A 20,982-nucleotide genomic window follows, 5' to 3' on the forward strand; every position below is an offset into this window, starting at 1 on the left:
ATTAAAAACCAACAAAAATATAAAATCTTATAAATAAAATTAAAACGAATACCTGACATTGGTGAGGTTGGAGCAGCCTTGAAAGGGAACATTTCGAAGAAACTTCCTACCTGATGGGTGATACGAGGTATGGTCTTACCCACCCACAACCACAAGTTGCCTTTGTTAAAGAATCCCTCAAGCTGTCTCTTCTAGGGGACCACAACACTTTCTTGTTGCTCAATGTTTTGGATTTGTCTTGTTTGATGCTCCTTGACCTTTCTACTACGCCTTTGTTGTGTTTTGGGTAATCAATCCTGAATGAATTTTATCAAAAGCTTAGCCCCCAATTTAGAATCTTCATTAGTACCCTTTTGTGATGAATTATGTTTGCATTGATGAAATTTCAATTCAACATCCTTTGCATATTAACTATATATATGTTAGCTATCACATTGTCTCATTCAATTTTTGTTAAGGTATTAAAAATTAAACCGGTTATTGAACTGGTCAAACTATTAGTTCAAGAATTGATGGTCAAAACTGTAGTTGAATTGAAATTAAACTAATCATAAATAAAGCATTTTTTTAAACTGGTCAAAATATTGATTTAATTGTTTATTGGTTCAATTGAGTGAGTTGACTTAGATTTTTATACTATAATTTTTGTGATTGCTTAACTATATGGCAATTATAAACCTCCACTTTAACATGGGTCATTTTTCACATTGGCAAATTGCAAGTTTGGTATCATAATGCTAATTTAATCACATTTGGAATCTTCTTCAAAAATATTTACACATGTTAAATTCAAGGTTTTGAAACTCAAATCAGTTATTGAATTGGTTGAGATTATAATTCAAGAGTTAATGGTTCAGACTATAATTAAGCTGAGGTCAATGTAATTATAATTAACTCAAAACAATATCGTTTTAAGATAGTTGACCTATTTAAAACTCTTGATTGAATCAATTAAAAGACTAGTTCATTGGTCTTGCTAGCTGATTTGGTTTTTTTTTTTCCTTGATAAAAAAATTCAAATAAGTTGAGTGCTAAAAACTTATCAAAACCAGAATGTGCCTCCAAACTTAAAAAACACTTATAAAAGTACTTATAAATTACTCACCAACAATGTCTTTACATTGATAGTGGGATATAAATCTACAACTTTGTGAATTATATATCAAATTTCCACCAATAAGACTAACATTTTGTTTGAGGTTGGTTCTCATACTATGGTTAAATTAACTAGAGTGGGCATTGATGATGCAGGAAGCATAATTGTTAGTGGGATTAGTGTGTGGGCCGGGCCTTATGGATGCAACACAGAAATGAGGCGACCATGAACATCCAAGTGAACGCTGTGATTATGGTCACACGCTCACCCCATCATTTCCCAATTTGAATTTTATGGTAATTCAGTGAGCAAAGTAGGAAGATATATTTATTACCCACATCTCCATAGAGAATTTGATTTTTTTTTTATGAGTTCTACATAATCTTACACACAGATATTGTATTCTAAACTTCAACTGATATTTCAGAATGAATCTTGTCAAAGGTGCAAACACACATTTCCTACCAACAGAAAAAAAAATTACATAATGATGAGAAACAAACTTTTCACATATCACTGACATAACATATTTACAGTAATGTATTTACATAGAATGACAGAATTTCTGAGAGCAAAACTATTGCCCACAAGAGTGCAATGGGCAATTTGCAGAAAGGTCTAGCTGTTATAAAAAAGGGCAAAAAAAAAAGGACGAGGAAGAAAAGGAAGAAGGTCTTGCTATCTTGAAAAGGCTTCCCAAACAGAAACATAACAGCTCAAGAATTTCTGCTATCATCCTGTTCATCGATCAGTAGATTAAACTATATGTTTGATAATTTGATATCAAGCTTCCAAAATTCAGTCTTCCCAGCTAACCCAACTGCAAATTTGCAATGCATTACCATACCAAGTCAAGGCTCGTGCTTCTTCTGAACATTCTCATCCTAACTAACTACCGCTGTAACTTTTGTCAAAACACGTCTCTGACCCTTTCACCAATGAAAACTGATATTTAAGGGAAAATGGAGTGTCTGACTTCATTAGACACGTGGCGTTTAGAGTTTTTAATGAAGTAAACTCATCAAAGCATTCAAAAAGCAAGATGCCACAAGATTCATATCCTGAAATTACTTTCAAAGAGTTTTATTTTTTTATTAGGACAAAACCTCAATAAAGGAAGTGTGACTGTGTGAGTTTGAGTCAGAGGGAGTCGAATGAATTGTCTCTCTCATTGACTGAGGAGTACACATTATATGCAGCATATACACTTAATCAGATCGCACTAATCTCGCTTGCAAATCCGGGTAAAAGAATAAAATAAAATTAGAACGGTCAAGGGGAAAGAAATCAGGAAATAAAATAAAACTAATTTTCCTCATTAACCATCGGGATTTGAGCACCATTGCTATTGGGATTTCCACAGCAAGACTCTGCTAACGGTATTTTTTTGACTTTTTTATTAAAAAATCATCTAAAAATTGTATCAAGTTTTATCCTTTTCAATCTAGGTCAAGTTATCAGAGAAGCATTTTCTACTTATCTATAATTCACACAAAGAAACTCATAAAAATACCTCTTCCAAGTTGTCACCAGAAAAATTAGGCTCAGCCAGCCTTGAATAAACAGTTCCCTCATATCTTCTTTCCATTACTCATATCATCCTAAAATTAGCAAAGCATATGCAAGCACGTGTAAAATATATAAAATAATAAAATAAAGTTAACAATATAAGCATGTCAAAGATATTTAGGAAGCAAGAAAAGCCTTACCAGCTCAGATTTCAGCAACCCAATCTCCTCCTCTAAGTCTAAGATATGATGTTTTAGTGCCTGCAAACATAAGCAAAAAAGATTAAAGAACGAATATATGTGTGTGTATATAAGGTCTCAGTTCACTGTTTAATCACATGTTATTGCATTGTTACCTCACGTCTTTGAAGCTCAATTGATCGAGCTAATGCCTGCCTTCGAGACAACAAATTCTCAGGTTTCAGAGCATGTGGACGGAGGTAGTTCTTTCCACGATAAACAATAATTACATAGCCTTTAGGAGTTTTATCCACAGACACTAACACCCCACCACTTTCAGCCTCCAAAGATATTGCAATATGCTTTACTTGGGCAGAATTTTTTCCATTTACAATTATCTTCACCAACTCACGGTACTTCCAGTGTAGATGCATGTTTTCTATGGTACCAGAATAAACATCTCGCCTACCTGAAACAAAAATGTCGTGCATCAGATATCTCAGTATGTAAATAAATGTTCCACAAACGAGAAACTATTTATGAAGCTCAAAACAATTTCCTATTCTTACCCAGAAGTAAATATGGCTTCATACTCAGACCAATCTTCCGGAATAAGAATCTCTCTTCATTAGTTAGTGTTTCCAAATCATTTGGAAGATCTGCTGGCTCCAAACCATCCTGCATTTTTGCTAGAGTCCTCTCAGCCTTCTTGACCCTCGCTTTAGCCTAAAATCCACCAAAAGTTAGATAGATATGGTAAAATAAGACTGAAGAATTCTCCATGATTTGTTGGACTTGGACCCTCAGTAACTCACATGAGCTAATTTATTCTCAAGGTTTTTTATTATAGAAGTCAGTTTGCTTGTAGCTGCATCTCTCCTCATTTTCTCAACTTCTTGGCTACTTCGTTGATGTCCCCACTGGGTGGTTGCTGCCTTTGTTTCAGCAAGGGTGCCAGCAACTAATGGAACTCGAGAAGCTTTTCCATCAGAGCTAATCAATGATGAAGCAATTTGTCGCACTTGATCTTCTTCATCTTGCTTGAGAAGGGCTAGTTTCTGCCTCTCAGTCAATGCCTCTGTGACAGCAGGTGGCAAGAAGTCATTGCCCCTATAAAATACGATATAATCCTTATTTCTTGAAAGTAGAGTCCCCCCAGTCAATTTCTGCATGCATGAAATGCATTAGTCATCAGTATGAATCAAATCGTTTCACTGGGGTATGTCATATACCCAGTGATAGAATGATCCCCCCCTCCAATGCAACTACACAGGCAAATGGGTCGGGATTTTCCAAGTACCAATAGTCTTCATAGTCTTGAAAGAATGAAGCAAATATTATAGTCGGCACCAAGAAAGTCTAATTTGTCAGAAACAGCAAAGGTCTAAGTAAGAAATCCTCAGGGTGTTAAGTCCATGTAAGTCATTAGGGAACCCCAAAATTTTTGGAAAAAAATATAGACTGATGTAAGCGTAAAAAACGCAATAACCTTACTTTCATCATGTGATTCAAAATAAAATCTATGAAACTCACACACGTACATAGTTTACTTTGACCTAGATATAATAAGCATGCCTAGGCAATAATTAGAACATATAGGCACCCATGACTTTCTTTTACTCTTCAGACTTTATAAAATACTCTGATATTCTCATTCCCAGTTAAGACCAGGGTAACAAAACCATTCAACTCTCGTCTTTCTCAGTTTTTTTTCTGGTGCAACACATGGTTATTTAGTTGTGGGGGAAATCCTTTATTCAGTTATGGAAATTTGGTTATGGACGGATTCATTGTGCACGACTGCCTGTTAGTGAAATTAATTCATTAGTTGCGCTCCGCAAAGAAGTTAAGGCAGTAAACTTCTAGTTGCTAGAGCAATGCTAAAAATAACCAAATAAGACAGGCATTAATTAAAGACATAGGCACGTTTTATTGCCAAGTGTTCTTTTTCTCCAACATATAAATCATACAGAAACAATTAAAGGATTTAAATCCTGTGAAGTAGAAATTGGTGACCAATTTAGGTGAAGTTTTCTTTTTTCAGTATTTTCTCTCATTTTATTATTCTTTGATAAAATATAAAATCTTCTCTCTCTTTCTTAAAAAGGGAAACTTCACAAAAATTCACTAATCCCAACTTCAGAGAATTTGAATCCCAGATTAAATGGGCATAGAAACTGAAATCTCGTCCCCAGTATTCACATATGCAAATAGCTAGGTCTCATTAAATGCAAAGTCAAAGCAATGGCTAGTTTCATAGACATTTTGTAAATCTTCAAGAACATTAAATCACAATTCTGTTCTCAAAATCCCAGCTCAAATTAGGCATTGAGGCATACCTTGAGTTCTTCCGCCATCCTCTCATTCATTGTATTGAGAACACCACGTTTAATGGCTATTTTTGCAATTGCACTTCTTTCCCATAGCTTCAACATAGCATTAGCCAGACCTTGCAGCTCCCTGTTTCTACCTGCAGTTTTAAAGTGATAACATTAATTTTGGAATACATTGCAACCAGGGGCAGAGTAGAATTCGATTATTTTGTTCCTTGAATACCAAGGGCAAAGTGTGGAGCCATAGTTCTTGCAAGTCTTCGAAAATTAGTCATCTCCTTGTCTCTTAAACCAGGTCTTACCCCGTGAGGAAGAAGTCTGAATGGAGTTTTATATCCTGGAACCACACCAGGTAATAAGTCTGCATCAACAGGTAATGGTTCACGGCCAGACCAATCTTTGAAACGTGGCCCTAACTCATCTAACAAATCGTTGAGGTCAATCAGTTCCATGTATTCTTCTTCAGATAAATTCTTCAAATAATTTGTAGAGTCTGGCATAGATGGATGCTTAGTTCTAACTTGTTCATTCAGTCTGACTCGTGCATGATTCCCAACATCATCTGAGTGGAGCGCAGTATTCACATTAGCATGGTTTAGTTTGGTATACGTTTGTACACAGGGAAGGTTGTAGCTCGACTGTCTATATAGCACTACAGAACTGCCTGATCGCCATACCACCAAGCCTCCAGTTTTTCTCTGATTATAAAGGTAATTTAGTTATGAATTTATATGACAACCTAGAAATAGAAGGATATGCATGACCAAAAGAAAGCCCTAGAAAATTAAGGTTTCATCTCAAGCCATGAAACCTTAGGTTGATCCACTGCACGGGTGACGAACAGCAGAATATGTCATTAAAAGTTTTCAAATCTGATAACATGCTAAATTAACAAAGGAATAGAAACTAAACATTCATCAAAAAGAAGAGAGGATTGAATGAACTGACCTCTAAAATCTGATGAGCCCTTCTCATGTTAGCTGCAAGAGGACCTTCAAACTTCAACTTCACAACTTCATCCTCCCTCCACTTGGCATGAATTGAATCCACCAATTCCTGCGTTATGCCCGCCACTCCAACATCGATTCTCTCCACCATCCTCAAGGCAATATTTCTAAGCCTTCGCAATTCATGTTCGGGAACCAGCTTATCTGCTAACTCCGTGCTGCTTCTCCTTTTTCTATCTCCTTCACGACCCTCCACTTCATTCACTCTACGGGATAGCAAATTGCCAGCGTCCTCAATTTCTTCATTCAACCTGCGAACATCACTATGATCTCTCTCGTCGCCATTCGTCTTGTCCTTCGAAAATATTTTCTTTCCTTCCACTGAGAGGATGGTCTCTCTTGCTGCCTTAGCCGCACCTGGACTGCCATGACCATCGTATAGTTCTCTATCAACTTCGTCATCACTTCTATCATCTCCAAAAAACTCTTTTTCAATAATAGATCCAGTAACATTATTTTCGAAAATTTGTTTATCGTTCTCGGCAATATCAGGTTCAGAATCAACCTGTCTATCGAGGGGTTGGACGCCTTGATGCCAGGGAGAAAGAAAATTACGAGATTGGGAACTCACAGGATGAATAACTGAACCTTTCACTTCTACCATAGATTCAGATAAATAAGGCCCAGAAGACTCCTGGACCCCTCCTCCGTCCTCTTCTTCTTCTTGCTGTTCTGGTTCTTCCCACGGGAATTTTTCCCTCGGTGAGCTCAATTTGAGGGACCATTTATCGCGAATTTGCTCAAAAAAACTTGGTCTAGCACTATTCTTCTTCTTCTTGTATCCTTCTGATGTTACCTTCACTCGTTGGGGTTGTTCAGCGTCAACCTGAGCTGTCTGGTTAGAGCAAGAAACTCTAAATTTGAAAGCCACGGAACTACTAGAAGAGCATAGTTGACGTTGAAGGGGAAGAAAATGTAGAGAAGAGGAGCAGGAGAATGCAGGAGAAGCAGAGGATGAAGAAGACAATGGAATTGGCGGACGCGCCATTGCTTGCTTCAATGGCGTTTGGCAAGTTCTACAGAATTTGGCGGAAAGACGAGGTGTGGATTGAGAAGGGGATGATGCCATTTGTTGGGCCAGGCTAACATTATTAAGAATCAGTTTAAAATAGGCCCATCATAATATAGAGTGGCCCAGCCCAGACTAAATTCGTGGTCTTTTGGGAGAGAAACGACAATCTGTCATGTGTCCCAAAGGAGACATGCGCCAAAACCAACAGATATATGCCAAAAAAAAGACGACCATCTGTAATGTGATCTTTTAGAAGATTGAACCTAGCAGAAGAGATTAATCCTTTATAATATAATTAATTAAGATACAAATTTTTACCTCAAATAAAATTATCTATAATATAAAGATATCTATGGATTGAAAAAAAAAAAAACATTTGGAAGCATGGTAAGTAAAATGTTATACTCTTGACATCTTTTATATTTTGTATTGATGGTGATTGATCGATGTTTTTTTAGCAAAAAAATCCTGTATAACTTTGCTTAAGCCAGTAGAAGTGATTATGAAGTACATTTTCACTGTCTAAGTTTTTTTTTTTTTAATCCCACCAATCGTGAGGTGGATTTTTTGCCGCACGTTGGGTGTAATCTATTAAAATATGGAAGTGTTCAAAAAATCATGATTGGGTCTTTATTAAATTATATTTGATGATAACATTTATAGAAAATTTAACAATAAACAATTTCACAGAAATCACACTTTTAATTAATTATACATCTAACCAGGGTTTTGATGAATATAATTTAAATAGAGCTAACTTTTTCATAATCACTTAAAAAAAAGAGAGAGAGTATCTAGTCAAAAATCATGATTTATCAACATTACTTAGGTCACTTTTAAAAGTCATCGTTATGTATAATCTCATCCATTCAACTCTAATCCAAACTAGACAGGCACTAGATAGATTGTGGACTAACTTGCAATTTTTTGTTTTTATCAAAGAGCCTGTTGTATACGTAGGTTAATATTATGACCTTTGAATGTGAATATTACAATTTTACTTTTTTTAATTAATAAAAATAAATACTAAATATATAAAATTAAGTATATAATTTTTTCTTTTAATATTAGTAATTATATTATTTTTTATATATAGGGAGTTAACTTGAGCCAAGCCTGAAAAGGTTAGGGTCAAGTTCTCTATATAGGCTTTTTAAAAGAAGTAGAATACTTTAAGTCTGATTTGAACAAGCTTGGCCCGAATAAGCTTGACTTTTAAAATTTTTATCTCTATGTGTATGTAGAGCAGGTTATTTTGGCCAAGCCCAATGGGCCAATTCGAACCTGATCAAGAAAAATTAAGATCAAATTTAATTATATGAAATTTTAAAAAAAATAAAATACTTTGAACCTGATTTGAATAAGTTCAACAAAATTGAGTCCATCTTGCCTGAATTACTGGCTCTAATTGTCAGTCATGTTAATACATACATGTAAATGGAAAACTAACAATAGCTCAATACTTTTTTCTTTGTAGGTTAATAATTATTTATTATATTGAATTATTGATGAGGTTAGATGAGTTTTTACAAAAATCTTGTTGGAGTCTGGGATTTGAGATTAATCCAAACCGTTCATTATTATTTTTTTAATATCATTTGCTTGATCATCGGGACAATCTCACCCAAGGCCTCAAAACAAAAAAAAAAATACACTTAAGAATCAATATATTCTAAAATTATTTTGTAAGTCTAAGTACTTGTTTTGCAAATATATTTAAAAAAAATACACAATTATCTTTAGTGAGAAAAGAAGAACTTCGCTCATTGTCAAATAATTACTCGTTGATATATGAGTTTAAAATTGTGAATTTGTGATATTTAATTATAAAAATTTGAATTTATTATCATAATAAACCTTATAAATTCTGAATTTTGACTTGTGAATAAAATGAATATATTTTATAAATATTTAAATTTTAAATTGTAAATTTATTAATTGATTAAGACAAATTTTAAGTTATTAATATGTAGATATAAAGTTGTGAATAAATGAACATATAATTTTATAAGTCTAAAGTTGTTGTCATAATAAACTTTAATTTTAAATATAAGAAGTTATAAATTATGAATTTTAACTTATAAATAGATAAATATGTATTTATAATATTTAAATTTTAAATTTTAAATTTATTAAATTGGTCAAGACGAATACTTCAATTCAAAATAAAAATTTTATTTTTAATAAATAATTATTTATTAATATGAGAATTTAAAATTATATATTCATGAATATGTAATTATAAAAATTTAAATCTATATTTATTGCCTTTTTTCCATTAAAGGCAATTATGGTCTTTCTTTTTAGCACATATTCGAAAAGGAAGGAACCCTTGAGCCTATAAAATAATTTTAGAGCGCATTTTGCTCGAAGTGCAATTTTTTCCCCCTTTGGGCGCCTAGACGAGATTGTCCCTTGATCATTTCCTTTGCTGAATTGCTCGCATACTCAGACTGTGCCGTCTTTTGCTTCGGGAAGATCATATTCATACATAGCATTCCTAAGAACCTCACCGTCTTCTTCGTAGGCGTGCTCTCGTAAACCGAACTGTTTACTCCTCGTTCTCCCATACACTAGGCAGCTGAAAGGAGAGCTCAAGCTTTGACTTAGTTCTGCCATGGCGGAGCCGATTCGAGTACTATACTGCTCTGTTTGCAGTTTGCCCCCTGAATACTGCGAATTCGGACCCGATTTCGACAAATGCAAACCCTGGTTGGTCCAAAACGTACCGGACCTATACCCGGATCTTCTAAAAGGTCGTTTGCATTTTTCTTGATTTCATCCCTTTCTAGTAAAACTCAGTTTTGATCCTCCGGAAGGCTGTTCTAGTACCATTTGCTCTCAAATAATTTTTGTATCGCTTTGGTGCTGAATGTTTGATTTTTGTTTTAACAGCACTTTGCAATATTTCCGTTATGAGATTGAAACAAAATCAAATTCTTAAAAGCTTTTTGACTAATCCAATTGATCGTGAGGCATCGTTGGAGGACCTAAATGGAGTTTTATTCGTTATTTTCAATAATAGTAATCTGTTCCAAGTAATTTGTTTATATCCTTTTCTTGGGTGTTGTGAGTTTTGACTCGTGTCCCCCCGCCCTTTTTCCAGAGGCTAATGAAAAGGAAGCTGATAAAGTTGCTGAGAAGTTGCAGAATAACAGTATAGCTTCTGAGGCTAGTGATGGAGCCGCTACCTCAGGTTAGCTCTCTTGTTGCTTTGCTCAAAATTTTGTTTTAGCTGTTTCCTATGCTTAAGGACTTTGCAACTTGCTATTATCTCCTAAAACTTCCGAAAAAAAATTGAGCCATTTACCAATCATTACCCATCACTTGTCATTTGTTATAATTTGCACATGGCAAATTTGTCCAACAATTCCGCGCATTTCTGGTTGAAATTACAAGAATGACTTTTGATGCGGACATTGAACTAGCTGAAGCTGGAAGTTTCCTGGTTCTTTTGGAGGGATCAGAAGTTGTGCTTGAAGGTGAAAGAAGAGAATAACTTATGTAGTGTCACGAAAGAATAACGGAAAGGAATTACATTTATGGCTTGACTGGGAACATGGTTTGAGCATCCAAACCATTAATTGGATGTTCAAAAGCTAATAGGCTGAATTGGGCTAGGATGATTTGGGACCCATTTTAACACGCTGTCATCATTCCAAATTGGAGGCTTTTGGATGGTTATAATGTTTCCGTTCCTTTTTTAAAAGCAGTTATTGATAATAGTGTGGAATGAGTTATAAAGCAGTTTAGCAACTACAAGTCTATAACCAAGGGTGAGTGAAGTTGGCAGTTGGTGTTGTAAGATGCACCTCCTTTTTTTCTTTTTCAACTCCAATATTAGGGCAACAATTGGTCTTTAAGAAATTGTACTTGTGATTGATAGCTTTCCTTGGCTAAATCTTGTCTTACTATTTCAGAATTTGGATACATTCATTGTAAATGCTATGTAGTTCTGGTTGCATCCATTAATAATGCGGTACATTTAATTAACAAACCACCAATGTTTTCTTATAATTTTTCTTTCATGGGATCAATGAAAATGAAGATTCTCATTCATTTCAGATCTGACTTGTCATGGCATCCCTGTGAATTTTGACGTTCTGTTTGATATGTATCATATAAATTTTGATCAGTGATTTGGCTATAGACCAAAACTTCATATACTGCATGCCTATTGGTTATAGAAATGACATTATAAAGCCACCCTCTTTGAATCATTTGATGTTCCAGCACCCAAGCAAGAAGATGTAAAACGTCTTCCGGGTGGGAAAATAAAGAAAAAGGTATTTCTTTGAATTTTTGCACCCTTTTGAATCAGAAATTCCCATTGTTATGACACTGAACATTATCGTTGTAATCAGTTCATATGATGAGAACTGACCTTTTCCCCATCTTCAGGATAAGAAAGAGGTTGTTATTGAAAAGGTCATACGAAACAAACGAAAAAGCATCACAACTGTCAAAGGCCTGGACCTTTTTGGTGAGCCATACTTTGCCGTAAAGTTTTCCCTGATTACAAGATCTTATATTGTTGATGTCATTGTTGTCATTAACTCATTCTCTCTCATCACATTTCAGGTGTCAAACTCAGTGATGCTTCAAAGAAACTTGGGAAAAAGTTTGCAACAGGAGCTTCTGTTGTCAAGGTTTTTCTGTTATTAGATGATGGACACATGATTAATTCTTCAATAGAAGATTGTGGTGTCTTACAGCGTTTTGTATTGTTTGGTCTCAGGGACCGACTGAGAAAGAGCAAATTGACGTTCAAGGGGATATATCATATGACATTGTGGAGTTCATTACAGAAACTTGGCCTGATGTGAGACATTTTGATTATCAGTTGTTTGATTGATATTGTAATCTGGCTGAATTTATATTTCTATAGTCAATATGGGAAAAAAGGAAGAAAAGTCGAGCGATCTCATCTCAGTGAAATTATCGTTCATAAATTCACTTGGTTATTTATGGCTGAGAAACTAAAATTTCAGGAAAAAATGTGCTTGTCGAGAGGAATGATGTAAATGCTTGACAAGATTTTTTTAATCTGCATAATATAATACCTATGTAATTCTATTTCTTGTATGTCAAGTTGTAAAGACAACAGTGAATGCTATACTGGAATCTATTGGAAATATGGATGTGTAAAACTACAACTGAAAAAGGGACGGGGCTGGTTTTTTTTCACAGTTCATAGTCTAATTGTTAAAGTGGTGAATTGTTTTCTTGTAATTTTAACAAAACGTGTGCTTTTATTGATGGCAATGCATGTACTCTGATTCTTCATAGTTTCATTAGTTCCATTTACGTCTAGAATTTGGAGCATTTATATGATTGACATGATGTCTTTCTCATGCAGGTCCCAGAAACTGCAATTTTCTTTATAGAAGATGGCAAAAAAGTTCCAGCTGTTTAACTTTGAAATCTGGATATGCTCCTCGTTGCAGCTGTACTTTTGAAGGATTGTGCTATGAACTTACTTAAGCAGTGAACTTGAACAATATCTTTGGCCAATGAGGTCTATTTGTTGATGATCCCCTTGCGGTATCAACATGTGTTCAAAATGATACTGTTCTTGAATAGAAGGGTTGTGTGTAAAAGCAAGATGATCAGGGTACTAGCAATGCGGTTTTTGGTTAGGTGAGAGATGCTGAGAATATTTTTGGTGGACAAATTTTCTTAATTTATAGTTGAAGAATTCCTTAGGCTGTTTGGTATTCTGGAAGCATTTTGAAGGAAATGGAATTGGAAATGGTGGTGGAAAAGAAAAATGAATTGGGTTCGAAAGTGTAGTTTGGTGTGCTGGAAAATTTAAATGGAATTCTTGTACTAAAAAAATGTTATAAATTAATAAATCTATTTATAAAATTAATTATCACCCAAAAATTCACTTCATCTCCCAGTTCTTGCTCCTCAAACATCTGTTATCGATCTTCACATCATTTCCTATCACCTTCTGTTTAAGAGCTTCGATGGTGGATGACAATGGAGAAGTTTCACCTCCTATCTCAGAGCTTCAATTTTGGAGGACGAGAGAGAAGCTTCGATGGAGGACTACGAGGAAAATTTGGAGAAAGTTCCTCATCACCGGCATCTTCAACTTCATAGTATCCTTATCACCACCAATATCTTCGAACTTGGTTGCAAGGAGAAGCAGATATGAAACAAAGCAAAACAAAGGAGCTTGGTTGGATTCCAAGCAAGCGAAAGAGGAGGTGAGAAGCTCTATCGAAGGAGGGACGTGATTGCTTGGCCAATGAAGAAGGAGCTCAAAGAAACCGAAGTGTCTTGGAATTTTGAGAAATCATTGAAGGTTTTTTGGTCCACAAAATTAATTTCCTAGGGGTTTGAGGTGAGAACCAAATTTTCATTTTTTTCTTGAATTTCAATTTCCAAGCATTAAATTTCATGTCAACTAATTTAAAAAAAAATTTACTGATTCCTTTTCCTGAAGCTTATTTCTAGCAAACCAAATGAGACCTATTTCTTTCTTTTTTTCCCCATTAATTTTATGTCTGTATATACTTTTTGTAAATTTGTTACCAGTTCTACCAGTAATGTGGATGAAAGTTTACTCAATGGATGCTAAGCATAGAGGTCCAAGGTTGGATGGAGTCTTGGAGATAGAAGTTACCCCTCTCTCTCTCTCTCTCTCTCTCTCTCTCTCTCTCTATATATATATATATATATTCTATGGAAGAAGTGATGGTTTGATGTCTATAATATATTCAGTTAAAAATAAATAGAGGATAGCGTTAAAAAAAGGAAAATAAAATTTTGTAAACACTTTTAGTTTTTTCTATTCGCTTTTTAAATGAATAATTATTAGTTATTAGTTATAAATAACATAAATTAGAAACGAAGAAGGGAATTTTACAAAAAATGTAGAAAGGTTAACTCAAGTTTTATGTAAATGGATGTGTTTACTCTAGTTTTTATTAAAAAGTAACTGATGAATAAATTTAGTTAATTTTTATAAGAATTGATTAAATGAATTCAGATTAATAAAAATATAAATGGCTCACTTCATTTGAAAAATTATCGCGTGACAAATTTATACTTTTAAAAAATATATTCCATCTATTTAAAAATATAAGACATGATTAATCGAATCTCATTCTTTAATAAAATAATTATTTATTTTTTAATTAATTTTATCTTTTTATATTTTTCTATTAAATATTCTACAGTAAATATAAAATTATTTATTAATAGAGGTATTTTTTAAAAAAATAATAATTAAAAAATTAAAAATATTTTATATTTTTAAATTAAGGGAGGATGAATAACACCCTTTCAGTATATATAGCAATAACTGCCTGTGCTTTCAAACAGAAAAATAGTTTTTCAAAAAGTATTTGTAATTAAAAAAAATGATATAGTATAAATATGAATCCGGTTAGTTCTTAGGCACTGGAGCTTCTTCTCCTCCCCGATTAGTTTCACCCAGCTACTATTGTACACGATGGCTCCGAGAATCCTACTATGCGGCGACGTTATGGGCTGCCTCAACCAGCTCTTCAAGCGTGTTTCATCTGTTCGTTCTTGTTTTTTTAACCTCTTTCTTGGTTTGATTCCTTGCCTTGCTCTTTTGCCATTTCATTGAATTCAATTATTCTGTACAGGTCAATAAATCGGCTGGTCCCTTCGATGCGCTTTTCTGCGTGGGTCAATTCTTCCCGGAGTCTTCCGACCAGCTGGACGAGTTCATGGACTACATTGAGGGTCGAGCGCAGGTTCCTCTTCCGACTTACTTCATCGGCGACTATGGCTTCGGTGCGCCTAAAGTTTTATTAACAGCTTCTAAGGAGCCGGCAAACTGTGGCTTCAAAATGGATGGCTTGAAGGTTTGCGAGAATTTGTATTGGTTGAAAGGCAGTGGCAAGTTCTCCCTCTTGGGTATGTTTGTTGCTTGACTAATATGAAATTTCTACTTTTTACCTAAGTCATGTTCTTTAATCCTATTGTTAGAAGTAGCTTGAAGAGCCTAGCTGTCCGACTCTGTTCGGCTGCATCTCAATCATTGAAGATTTTTGTTTTTGTTTCGTTCTTTGAGAATATCATTGATAACCATCAGTTTTCAAGTTTAATTATTTCAATATGCCCTTTTAGCGACGGGCTTTTATGTTTCCGGCAATGACCACAATGTATGAGATTATTTATTTGAGTTGAACATCTGGCCAAATTTTGGCGCACATCTTTTTCTGTGTTTTTAATAGTGTGTTTTTGGGAACCCAGAGACTGTAGTTTACAATTTTTTGATCAAGGGATTAATTTACCTGATCACTTTTGTAAAAGATTGATTGATTTGATGGCATTTTGAAGAACGAATCTCATTTTGAGAATTTGATTTTTCTTGCATCTTATTTACTACGTCGTATGTAGGGTTATCTATTGCCTACTTATCCGGTAGACAATCATCAGATGTTCAACAGTATGGAGTTTACAGCCAAGATGATGTTGATGCTTTGAGAGCAGTAGCTGAGGAACCTGGAATAGTCGACTTGTTCTTGACATATCCTTAATTTGTATGCGTGATTCCTCATCAATATATATTATAGCCCTAATGCCACTTGATTGTCTCTTAGAAATTAATCTAGTTGTAGGATTTCCTTAATCAGTGATCACTAATGAATGGCCTAGTGGGGTCACAAATAGAGCAAATGCTTCAGACGTTCCTGCTGGACTTTCAGATTCCATGGGGAGTGACTCAACCGTAGCAGAGTTGGTGGGAGAGATTAGACCACGGTTTGTATCTCTATAAACATTTAGAGTTTGGATGGATATCTGGTATTATGTACTCTCCTCCCTCTCCCTCTCCCTCTCCCTCTCCCTCTCTGCTTTGATACCTTTTCAAACAAACTTTTATGGGCAATCTTTTAGTTGAAATGGACTTCAGGATGCACTAGTTCCTCAACAAAACAATTGAAATAATAGTTTAGATGCTTTCTTGGTACTTGTATACTTAGATTTCTTTGTTCATATTTTGCACTTTTGCTTTTGACAGGTTTATATCTCAAGTTCCTTGTTTGACTGGGTGACTTTGTCTCATTCTCACATCATGTTTATAAATTTGTTATTAGAGAGAAATATTGGCTATTATATTTGCAATCCAGATGTAACTGGAGATGACAATCTCACAATTGGTTAAAACAATGGGGATTTGGTTGGACAGGTACCCAGAAGATTAATTGTAAACTTGGAGGGTCCCTCAGGAAAATCTGATTTGTTGACATTTATTCTTATATTTCTAATGGCTTAGAATCTAACCCTATCACTTTTGCTGGAGAAATTTGCTATAAACATGCCTTTGCATGCTCTCTTGTGGCCTTATACACTTTTGCTTTTAGCTATCACATTTCAGGTACTAAAGGTATTTACTATGCTCGTGAACCTTATTCTAATATTGAAGCCGTGCATGTGACTCGTTTCATAGGGCTTGCTTCTGTTGGAAATAAAGATAAGCAGGTGTAGTCTTTGGATACTTCTATGCTATCAGTAAATTGTCCTTTCTTGAAAAAATTATATATCCTTTATTGTTACTTATGATAATTGTAATTTTTTTTTCCTAGATATTAAGATTCCTCAATTAGTGCAATAAGGCTTTGTGGGATCAGTCTTGTTGTTGTATTAGGATTCTTCAATTGGTCTTGCTAGTGAAATGTGTGATTTCCTGCACAAAATGGGTGCGTCTGTGCGTCTGTGCGTTTGTGTGTGCGTCCGTCTGTCCATGTGTCCGTCCGTCACTGGTTGCACTTGTTGTTCGTAGACTTGTATATTCAGCTGTTGGGAAAAAGAATTATTTACTGCACTAGTTGCACTTGTCATTCGTAGACTTGTATATTCAGCTGTTGGGAAAAAGAATTATTTACTCTATTTCTGGATCTCTGGAAAATATGAACCTGTCATTTTAGGTGATAATTTATTTTTTAACTGAAAGAATGGTTGCTTTTCATTGCTGTAAAATCTTTCTTCCCATCTGCTTTCCAGAAATTTATTCATGCAATTTCTCCCACGCCTGCATCCACCATGTCCTCAACTGAGATTGCCACGAAAACCACCAATACCACCTTATCGCCATACACATTTGTGGAGAAAGGAAGTTCTCCCAAGGACACCACAAAGAGATCCAGTGATAGTGTCTCTGATTCTCAATATTGGAGATATGATGTTTCTCAAAAGCGACAGCGACATGGAGCTGGAGATGGTGATAAATTGTGTTTTAAATTCTTGTCCTCTGGTTCTTGTCCAAGGGGACAAAAGTGCAATTTTCGACATGATTTTGATGCTAGGGAGCAGTACATTAGAGGTGTTTGTTTTGATTTCTTAAACAAAGGGAAATGTGAAAGGGGTCCAGATTGCAGCTTTAAGCACAGCTTGCAACATGAAGGGGAGAATTATGCTGACAGGAGGCCAAGATCTGAAAATTCTAGTTCTAAAAGGTTAGCCTTCTAAGTTTTGACATTATTTTCTATAATGAATTTTTTATCTGTTTTATTTATTAATGTTTCCCACGTTTTGAGAATTATTCGGTTGTGCCAATACTAATGTAGGAAAATCTCTATCTAGAATTTTTTTCATATCTGTTAGCTTAATTCTTCCATTGTCACGAACTTTTGGGCTTTTTTGGTCATTAACTTTCTAATTTCGATCCTATTATACATGTGTAGGTCAAAAGAGTGCTGGTTTTGCTTGTCAAGCCCCAATGTGGAGTTACATTTGATCACTAGCATTGGTGAAAATTACTATTGTGCATTGGCTAAAGGTCCAGTAGTTGAAGATCATGTACTACTAATACCAGTTGAGCATTTGCCAAATACATTGTCACCGTCAGCAGAACACGAAGTTGAGCTTAGTAAATTCCAGAACAGCCTAAGGATGTACTACAAGAGTCAAGGAAAGCAAGTCATCTTTTTTGAGTGGGTTTCCAAACGTAGTAGTCATGCCAATCTTCAGGTAAAATTAATTTCTGTTGCAGCGTGCACTTGGGTGAAATCCTGACAAGAGTGAGTGCTTGGTACGTATCTGTCGAATCTATTAAATAAGCAAGCTTGCCTTCCTCTGCCCTCACCCCACACCACTCAAAAATTGTATAATTTGAGTAATTAGTGTGTGGTATGCTACATGGATTTTGAAAAATGAGAATCACTGGTCTTGGCTCACGAATGATGTGGTATGTTAGAGTTTTATAGATATAGATTTCAGTTTTAATATATACTCGGGTGAAACCATGTTTTGTTAGCTAGCTTTTGTGCAGCTTTAATTGACAGGTGTAAGCTGTGGATGGCATTTTGTTTTTTTCTCTCTTCATGACTATATCAAGTCAACCTTGAGATGATAAATTGTAGTTTTGATTCTCTTGTTAAAACTATAATTCCTCTTGTTCATGTAGGTTGTTCCTATTCCAAGTTCCAAAGCAGCACTGGTTGAAAAAATATTCAGTTTAGCAGCAGAAAAGTTAGGATTTAAATTTGTGGCTAAGAAATGTAAGTATTCATGTTTCAGTTCTTGTTCTGAGCTGCATCTGTTAAGCTCTCTACCCCTTTCCCACTTTTAAATTCTTGTCTGTTAGAGGCATGGCCTTGCTTCATGTCCTGGCTTACTGATGCTGCTAATTTTTTGACTTGAAAAATTGTGAACAACTGTTTTATTCTTTTATTTTATTTATTTATTTATTTTGCTTCTGCTGCATTTTTTATGTTTTTCTTCATTACTACTTTTCAGTTGATAGCGATTCTGATGGAAGAAAATTTTTGAGGGCACAATTTGATGGAAATTCAAGTTTGTTCTATGTTGAACTACCAGGAAGCACGATATTGTTGCATCAGATTGAAGATAATGAGAAATTTCCTTCCCAATTTGGTCGTGAGGTAGGCTTGTGAAAGAGATTTGCTAATATTAGTTTACTTTCTCCACATTTTTTTATAGGAGAGGATGTCCTTTAGCTGTATGTTTTTGTTATATGGTTAATAACTGTTGTATTTATCAATAAGAGGGTGTGATCTGTAAATATGATGAATCAGGTTGTATCAGGCTTGCTTAATATAGCGGATAAGGCAGATTGGAGGAATTGCAAATACAGCAAGGTGGAAGAAACAAAAATGGTTGAAGATTTTAAGAGTCGATTTCAAGAATTTGATCCAAACTGTTGATCATTCATTCACCAAATTCTCTATGTACAACCACCACACCATCATGATCATTGTGGTTCTAAGTCTTGGTAATATGTCGATTGCTTGAGATGCTGCATGTTTGACTCTCACAATCAGCTAAATTTGAACGTTTTACCTTCTATAATTTCTGTTTAGGTGATTTCATGATCACATTGGACGTGATTTGATTACTTGGTATTACCAGTCCTATGGTCATATTCACCTTCATTAGGCTGATTGTCTGTAACTTGTGCCTCTCCAAACGTGGGTGAAGTTTGATGTGCAACCTTACGCACACTGCTTACTTAAGGTGGGAGTGGTCCATGGTGCTGGACTGCTGAAGTTCATATCTTAGTATTCTACTTGCATACAGTGGATAATAAGCAGTTGTCATGATCTTGAAACTTCCCTCACAATCTTTAGCTTGCGGAGGAGCTTTGTTAATGCATAGATACACACAGGTTGGATGTCCAACTGCTCTATACAAGAAGTTGATAATGGTTTATTTGTTGGGAAAGATAGGGAGGCTCAGGTTTTGGAGGTGGTTGTTTCCTCAGCTAAATATGTAACTTGTTATGGATCTTACAAAATTTACACTTGCAGTGAACTAGAATTTGTATTTGTAATGTGCAACTTACAAATAGAGAATTTTCTTAGAGTTCATAATCTTGTGGTACTCCAGTTCTATTGTTGTTTTGGTCATTATTATGTGGGATGGAGTCTTAGCTATTATTGTTACCTCTCATATATTAGGTTGTTTGCTAAATTTGTAGCTCCGTATGATATTCCACTTTAATTCACTAACAAAAATTTTATAACACAAGGTCATATCATATTTAAGGCAAAATGAGTTTCATTAAGATGTCTCTAAGTATTATAAAGCAGTCTTATGAGATTCATGTTTCTTTTTGATATATTGCCTCAGAAAAATGTCTTGTAATGCCCAAGAGAAAAAGCTAAGTTCAATTTCATGAATGAAAAGCTTGCAGCATTCTGTCATTTTTATGGGCTTTTCACAAAGGAAAAAACTCGTATATTTATTTTGTATATTTAAAATATTTGTTTTTAATTAAAATAAGACATGTAAATTTTTTATAAATTATTTTTTTTGTGATAAAATTTTATTGTTAATATTATTAATATATTAAAATTTACTTGTTTTAATTTAATTAGATAATATATTAAATATATAAAGTTAAGTAAATAAATTTTGCCTTTTTACAAATAGATATATTATTTTAAAAGCATAATAAATGCTGGCCAAATTTAAAATAAATATGCTCTTTAGAATGCAAAAGAGGGTCAAAATAAATACTTTATCCATGATTTTAACAGAACAAGTTCCTTGATTTTTGTAGAGTAACAAATATAGTATTCCAAGTTAAATTTACAAGCTTTAATTAATTTCTTAAATAGTGCAAAAATACCTTCTTATTTTTATTTCATTATATGAGTCTTATGTTTCATCAATAATTCAAGCTTTTTTTAATACCATAAAAAATCTTAATTGTTCATCAAAAGTATAATTTGCTATATACTTTATATTTTATATTAATTTATTTTCCTATAAATTATAGTTGAAAAAACATTTTAATATATTTCAATGTTAAAATGTCCTTCGCAGACCACTTGGTTTAGGCTTCTTGCAAAATAAAATATTGAAACGAAAATAAAATTATTAATTAATTAAATTT

At 34.3% G+C, this 20,982-nt stretch overlaps 3 protein-coding genes across 5 annotated transcripts; 2 read left to right on the forward strand and 1 right to left on the reverse strand.

Annotated features, from left to right (window-relative positions):
• Positions 1 to 1,493: 1,493 nt before the first annotated feature.
• Positions 1,494 to 7,153, reverse strand: LOC129320835 (CRM-domain containing factor CFM3, chloroplastic/mitochondrial). Of its 2 annotated transcripts, none has more exons than XM_054966481.1 (9): positions 6,066 to 7,153; positions 5,341 to 5,815; positions 5,124 to 5,254; positions 3,600 to 3,950; positions 3,354 to 3,510; positions 2,961 to 3,253; positions 2,806 to 2,865; positions 2,610 to 2,697; positions 1,494 to 1,916 (listed from the first exon to the last, which is right to left on the reverse strand). In XM_054966481.1, the coding sequence occupies exons 1-8, from the start codon at positions 7,110 to 7,112 to the stop codon at positions 2,668 to 2,670; spliced, it is 2,544 nt and encodes an 847-aa protein (XP_054822456.1). In that variant the 5' UTR covers positions 7,113 to 7,153; the 3' UTR covers positions 1,494 to 1,916; positions 2,610 to 2,667. The 2 variants fall into 2 exon arrangements, with proteins under 2 accessions (XP_054822456.1, XP_054822458.1); XM_054966483.1 differs by having other exon boundaries at positions 1,494 to 2,327; positions 2,609 to 2,697.
• A 2,364-nt stretch (positions 7,154 to 9,517) lies between these two features.
• On the forward strand, positions 9,518 to 12,957 carry LOC129319436 (translation machinery-associated protein 22-like). Its single transcript, XM_054964500.1, has 7 exons — positions 9,518 to 9,892; positions 10,243 to 10,332; positions 11,370 to 11,422; positions 11,538 to 11,619; positions 11,718 to 11,785; positions 11,875 to 11,958; positions 12,496 to 12,957. Exons 1-7 carry the CDS (start codon positions 9,754 to 9,756, stop codon positions 12,550 to 12,552), a joined length of 573 nt encoding a protein of 190 aa, XP_054820475.1. The 5' UTR covers positions 9,518 to 9,753; the 3' UTR covers positions 12,553 to 12,957.
• Positions 12,958 to 14,510: 1,553 nt separating this feature from the next.
• On the forward strand, positions 14,511 to 19,954 carry LOC129320401 (zinc finger CCCH domain-containing protein 64). Of its 2 annotated transcripts, XR_008595777.1 has the most exons (11): positions 14,512 to 14,673; positions 14,762 to 15,035; positions 15,522 to 15,649; positions 15,763 to 15,884; positions 16,487 to 16,604; positions 17,127 to 17,578; positions 17,807 to 18,092; positions 18,529 to 18,622; positions 18,861 to 19,006; positions 19,160 to 19,356; positions 19,445 to 19,954. XR_008595777.1 is itself a non-coding variant. In XM_054965836.1 (10 exons), exons 1-10 carry the CDS (start codon positions 14,602 to 14,604, stop codon positions 19,286 to 19,288), a joined length of 1,821 nt encoding a protein of 606 aa, XP_054821811.1. In that variant the 5' UTR covers positions 14,511 to 14,601; the 3' UTR covers positions 19,289 to 19,954. The 2 variants fall into 2 exon arrangements, 1 of the variants encoding a protein (XP_054821811.1); XM_054965836.1 differs by having other exon boundaries at positions 14,511 to 14,673; positions 19,160 to 19,954.
• Positions 19,955 to 20,982: the final 1,028 nt, after the last annotated feature.

Source organism: Prosopis cineraria, unplaced genomic scaffold, assembly GCF_029017545.1.
Source record: "Prosopis cineraria cultivar Desert tree isolate PC_DT_omini unplaced genomic scaffold, ASM2901754v1 PC9, whole genome shotgun sequence".
Classification (NCBI taxonomy): domain Eukaryota; kingdom Viridiplantae; phylum Streptophyta; class Magnoliopsida; order Fabales; family Fabaceae; genus Prosopis; species Prosopis cineraria.

Coding starts and splice junctions, on each gene's coding strand:
- LOC129320401 (XM_054965836.1), top strand. CDS start 14,602: ATGGCTCCGAGAATCCTACTATGCGGCGACGTTATGGGCTGCCTCAAC. Junction 14,674..14,761: donor TCTTCAAGCGTGTTTCATCT/GTTCGTTCTTGT, acceptor TATTCTGTACAG/GTCAATAAATCGGCTGGTCC. Junction 18,093..18,528: donor GTAGTCATGCCAATCTTCAG/GTAAAATTAATT, acceptor TTGTTCATGTAG/GTTGTTCCTATTCCAAGTTC.
- LOC129319436 (XM_054964500.1), top strand. CDS start 9,754: ATGGCGGAGCCGATTCGAGTACTATACTGCTCTGTTTGCAGTTTGCCC. Junction 9,893..10,242: donor ATACCCGGATCTTCTAAAAG/GTCGTTTGCATT, acceptor CCCTTTTTCCAG/AGGCTAATGAAAAGGAAGCT. Junction 10,333..11,369: donor TGATGGAGCCGCTACCTCAG/GTTAGCTCTCTT, acceptor TTGATGTTCCAG/CACCCAAGCAAGAAGATGTA.
- LOC129320835 (XM_054966481.1), bottom strand. CDS start 7,112: ATGGCGCGTCCGCCAATTCCATTGTCTTCTTCATCCTCTGCTTCTCCT. Junction 3,511..3,599: donor TTGAGAATAAATTAGCTCAT/GTGAGTTACTGA, acceptor GGTGGATTTTAG/GCTAAAGCGAGGGTCAAGAA. Junction 3,254..3,353: donor GAAGCCATATTTACTTCTGG/GTAAGAATAGGA, acceptor TTTTTGTTTCAG/GTAGGCGAGATGTTTATTCT.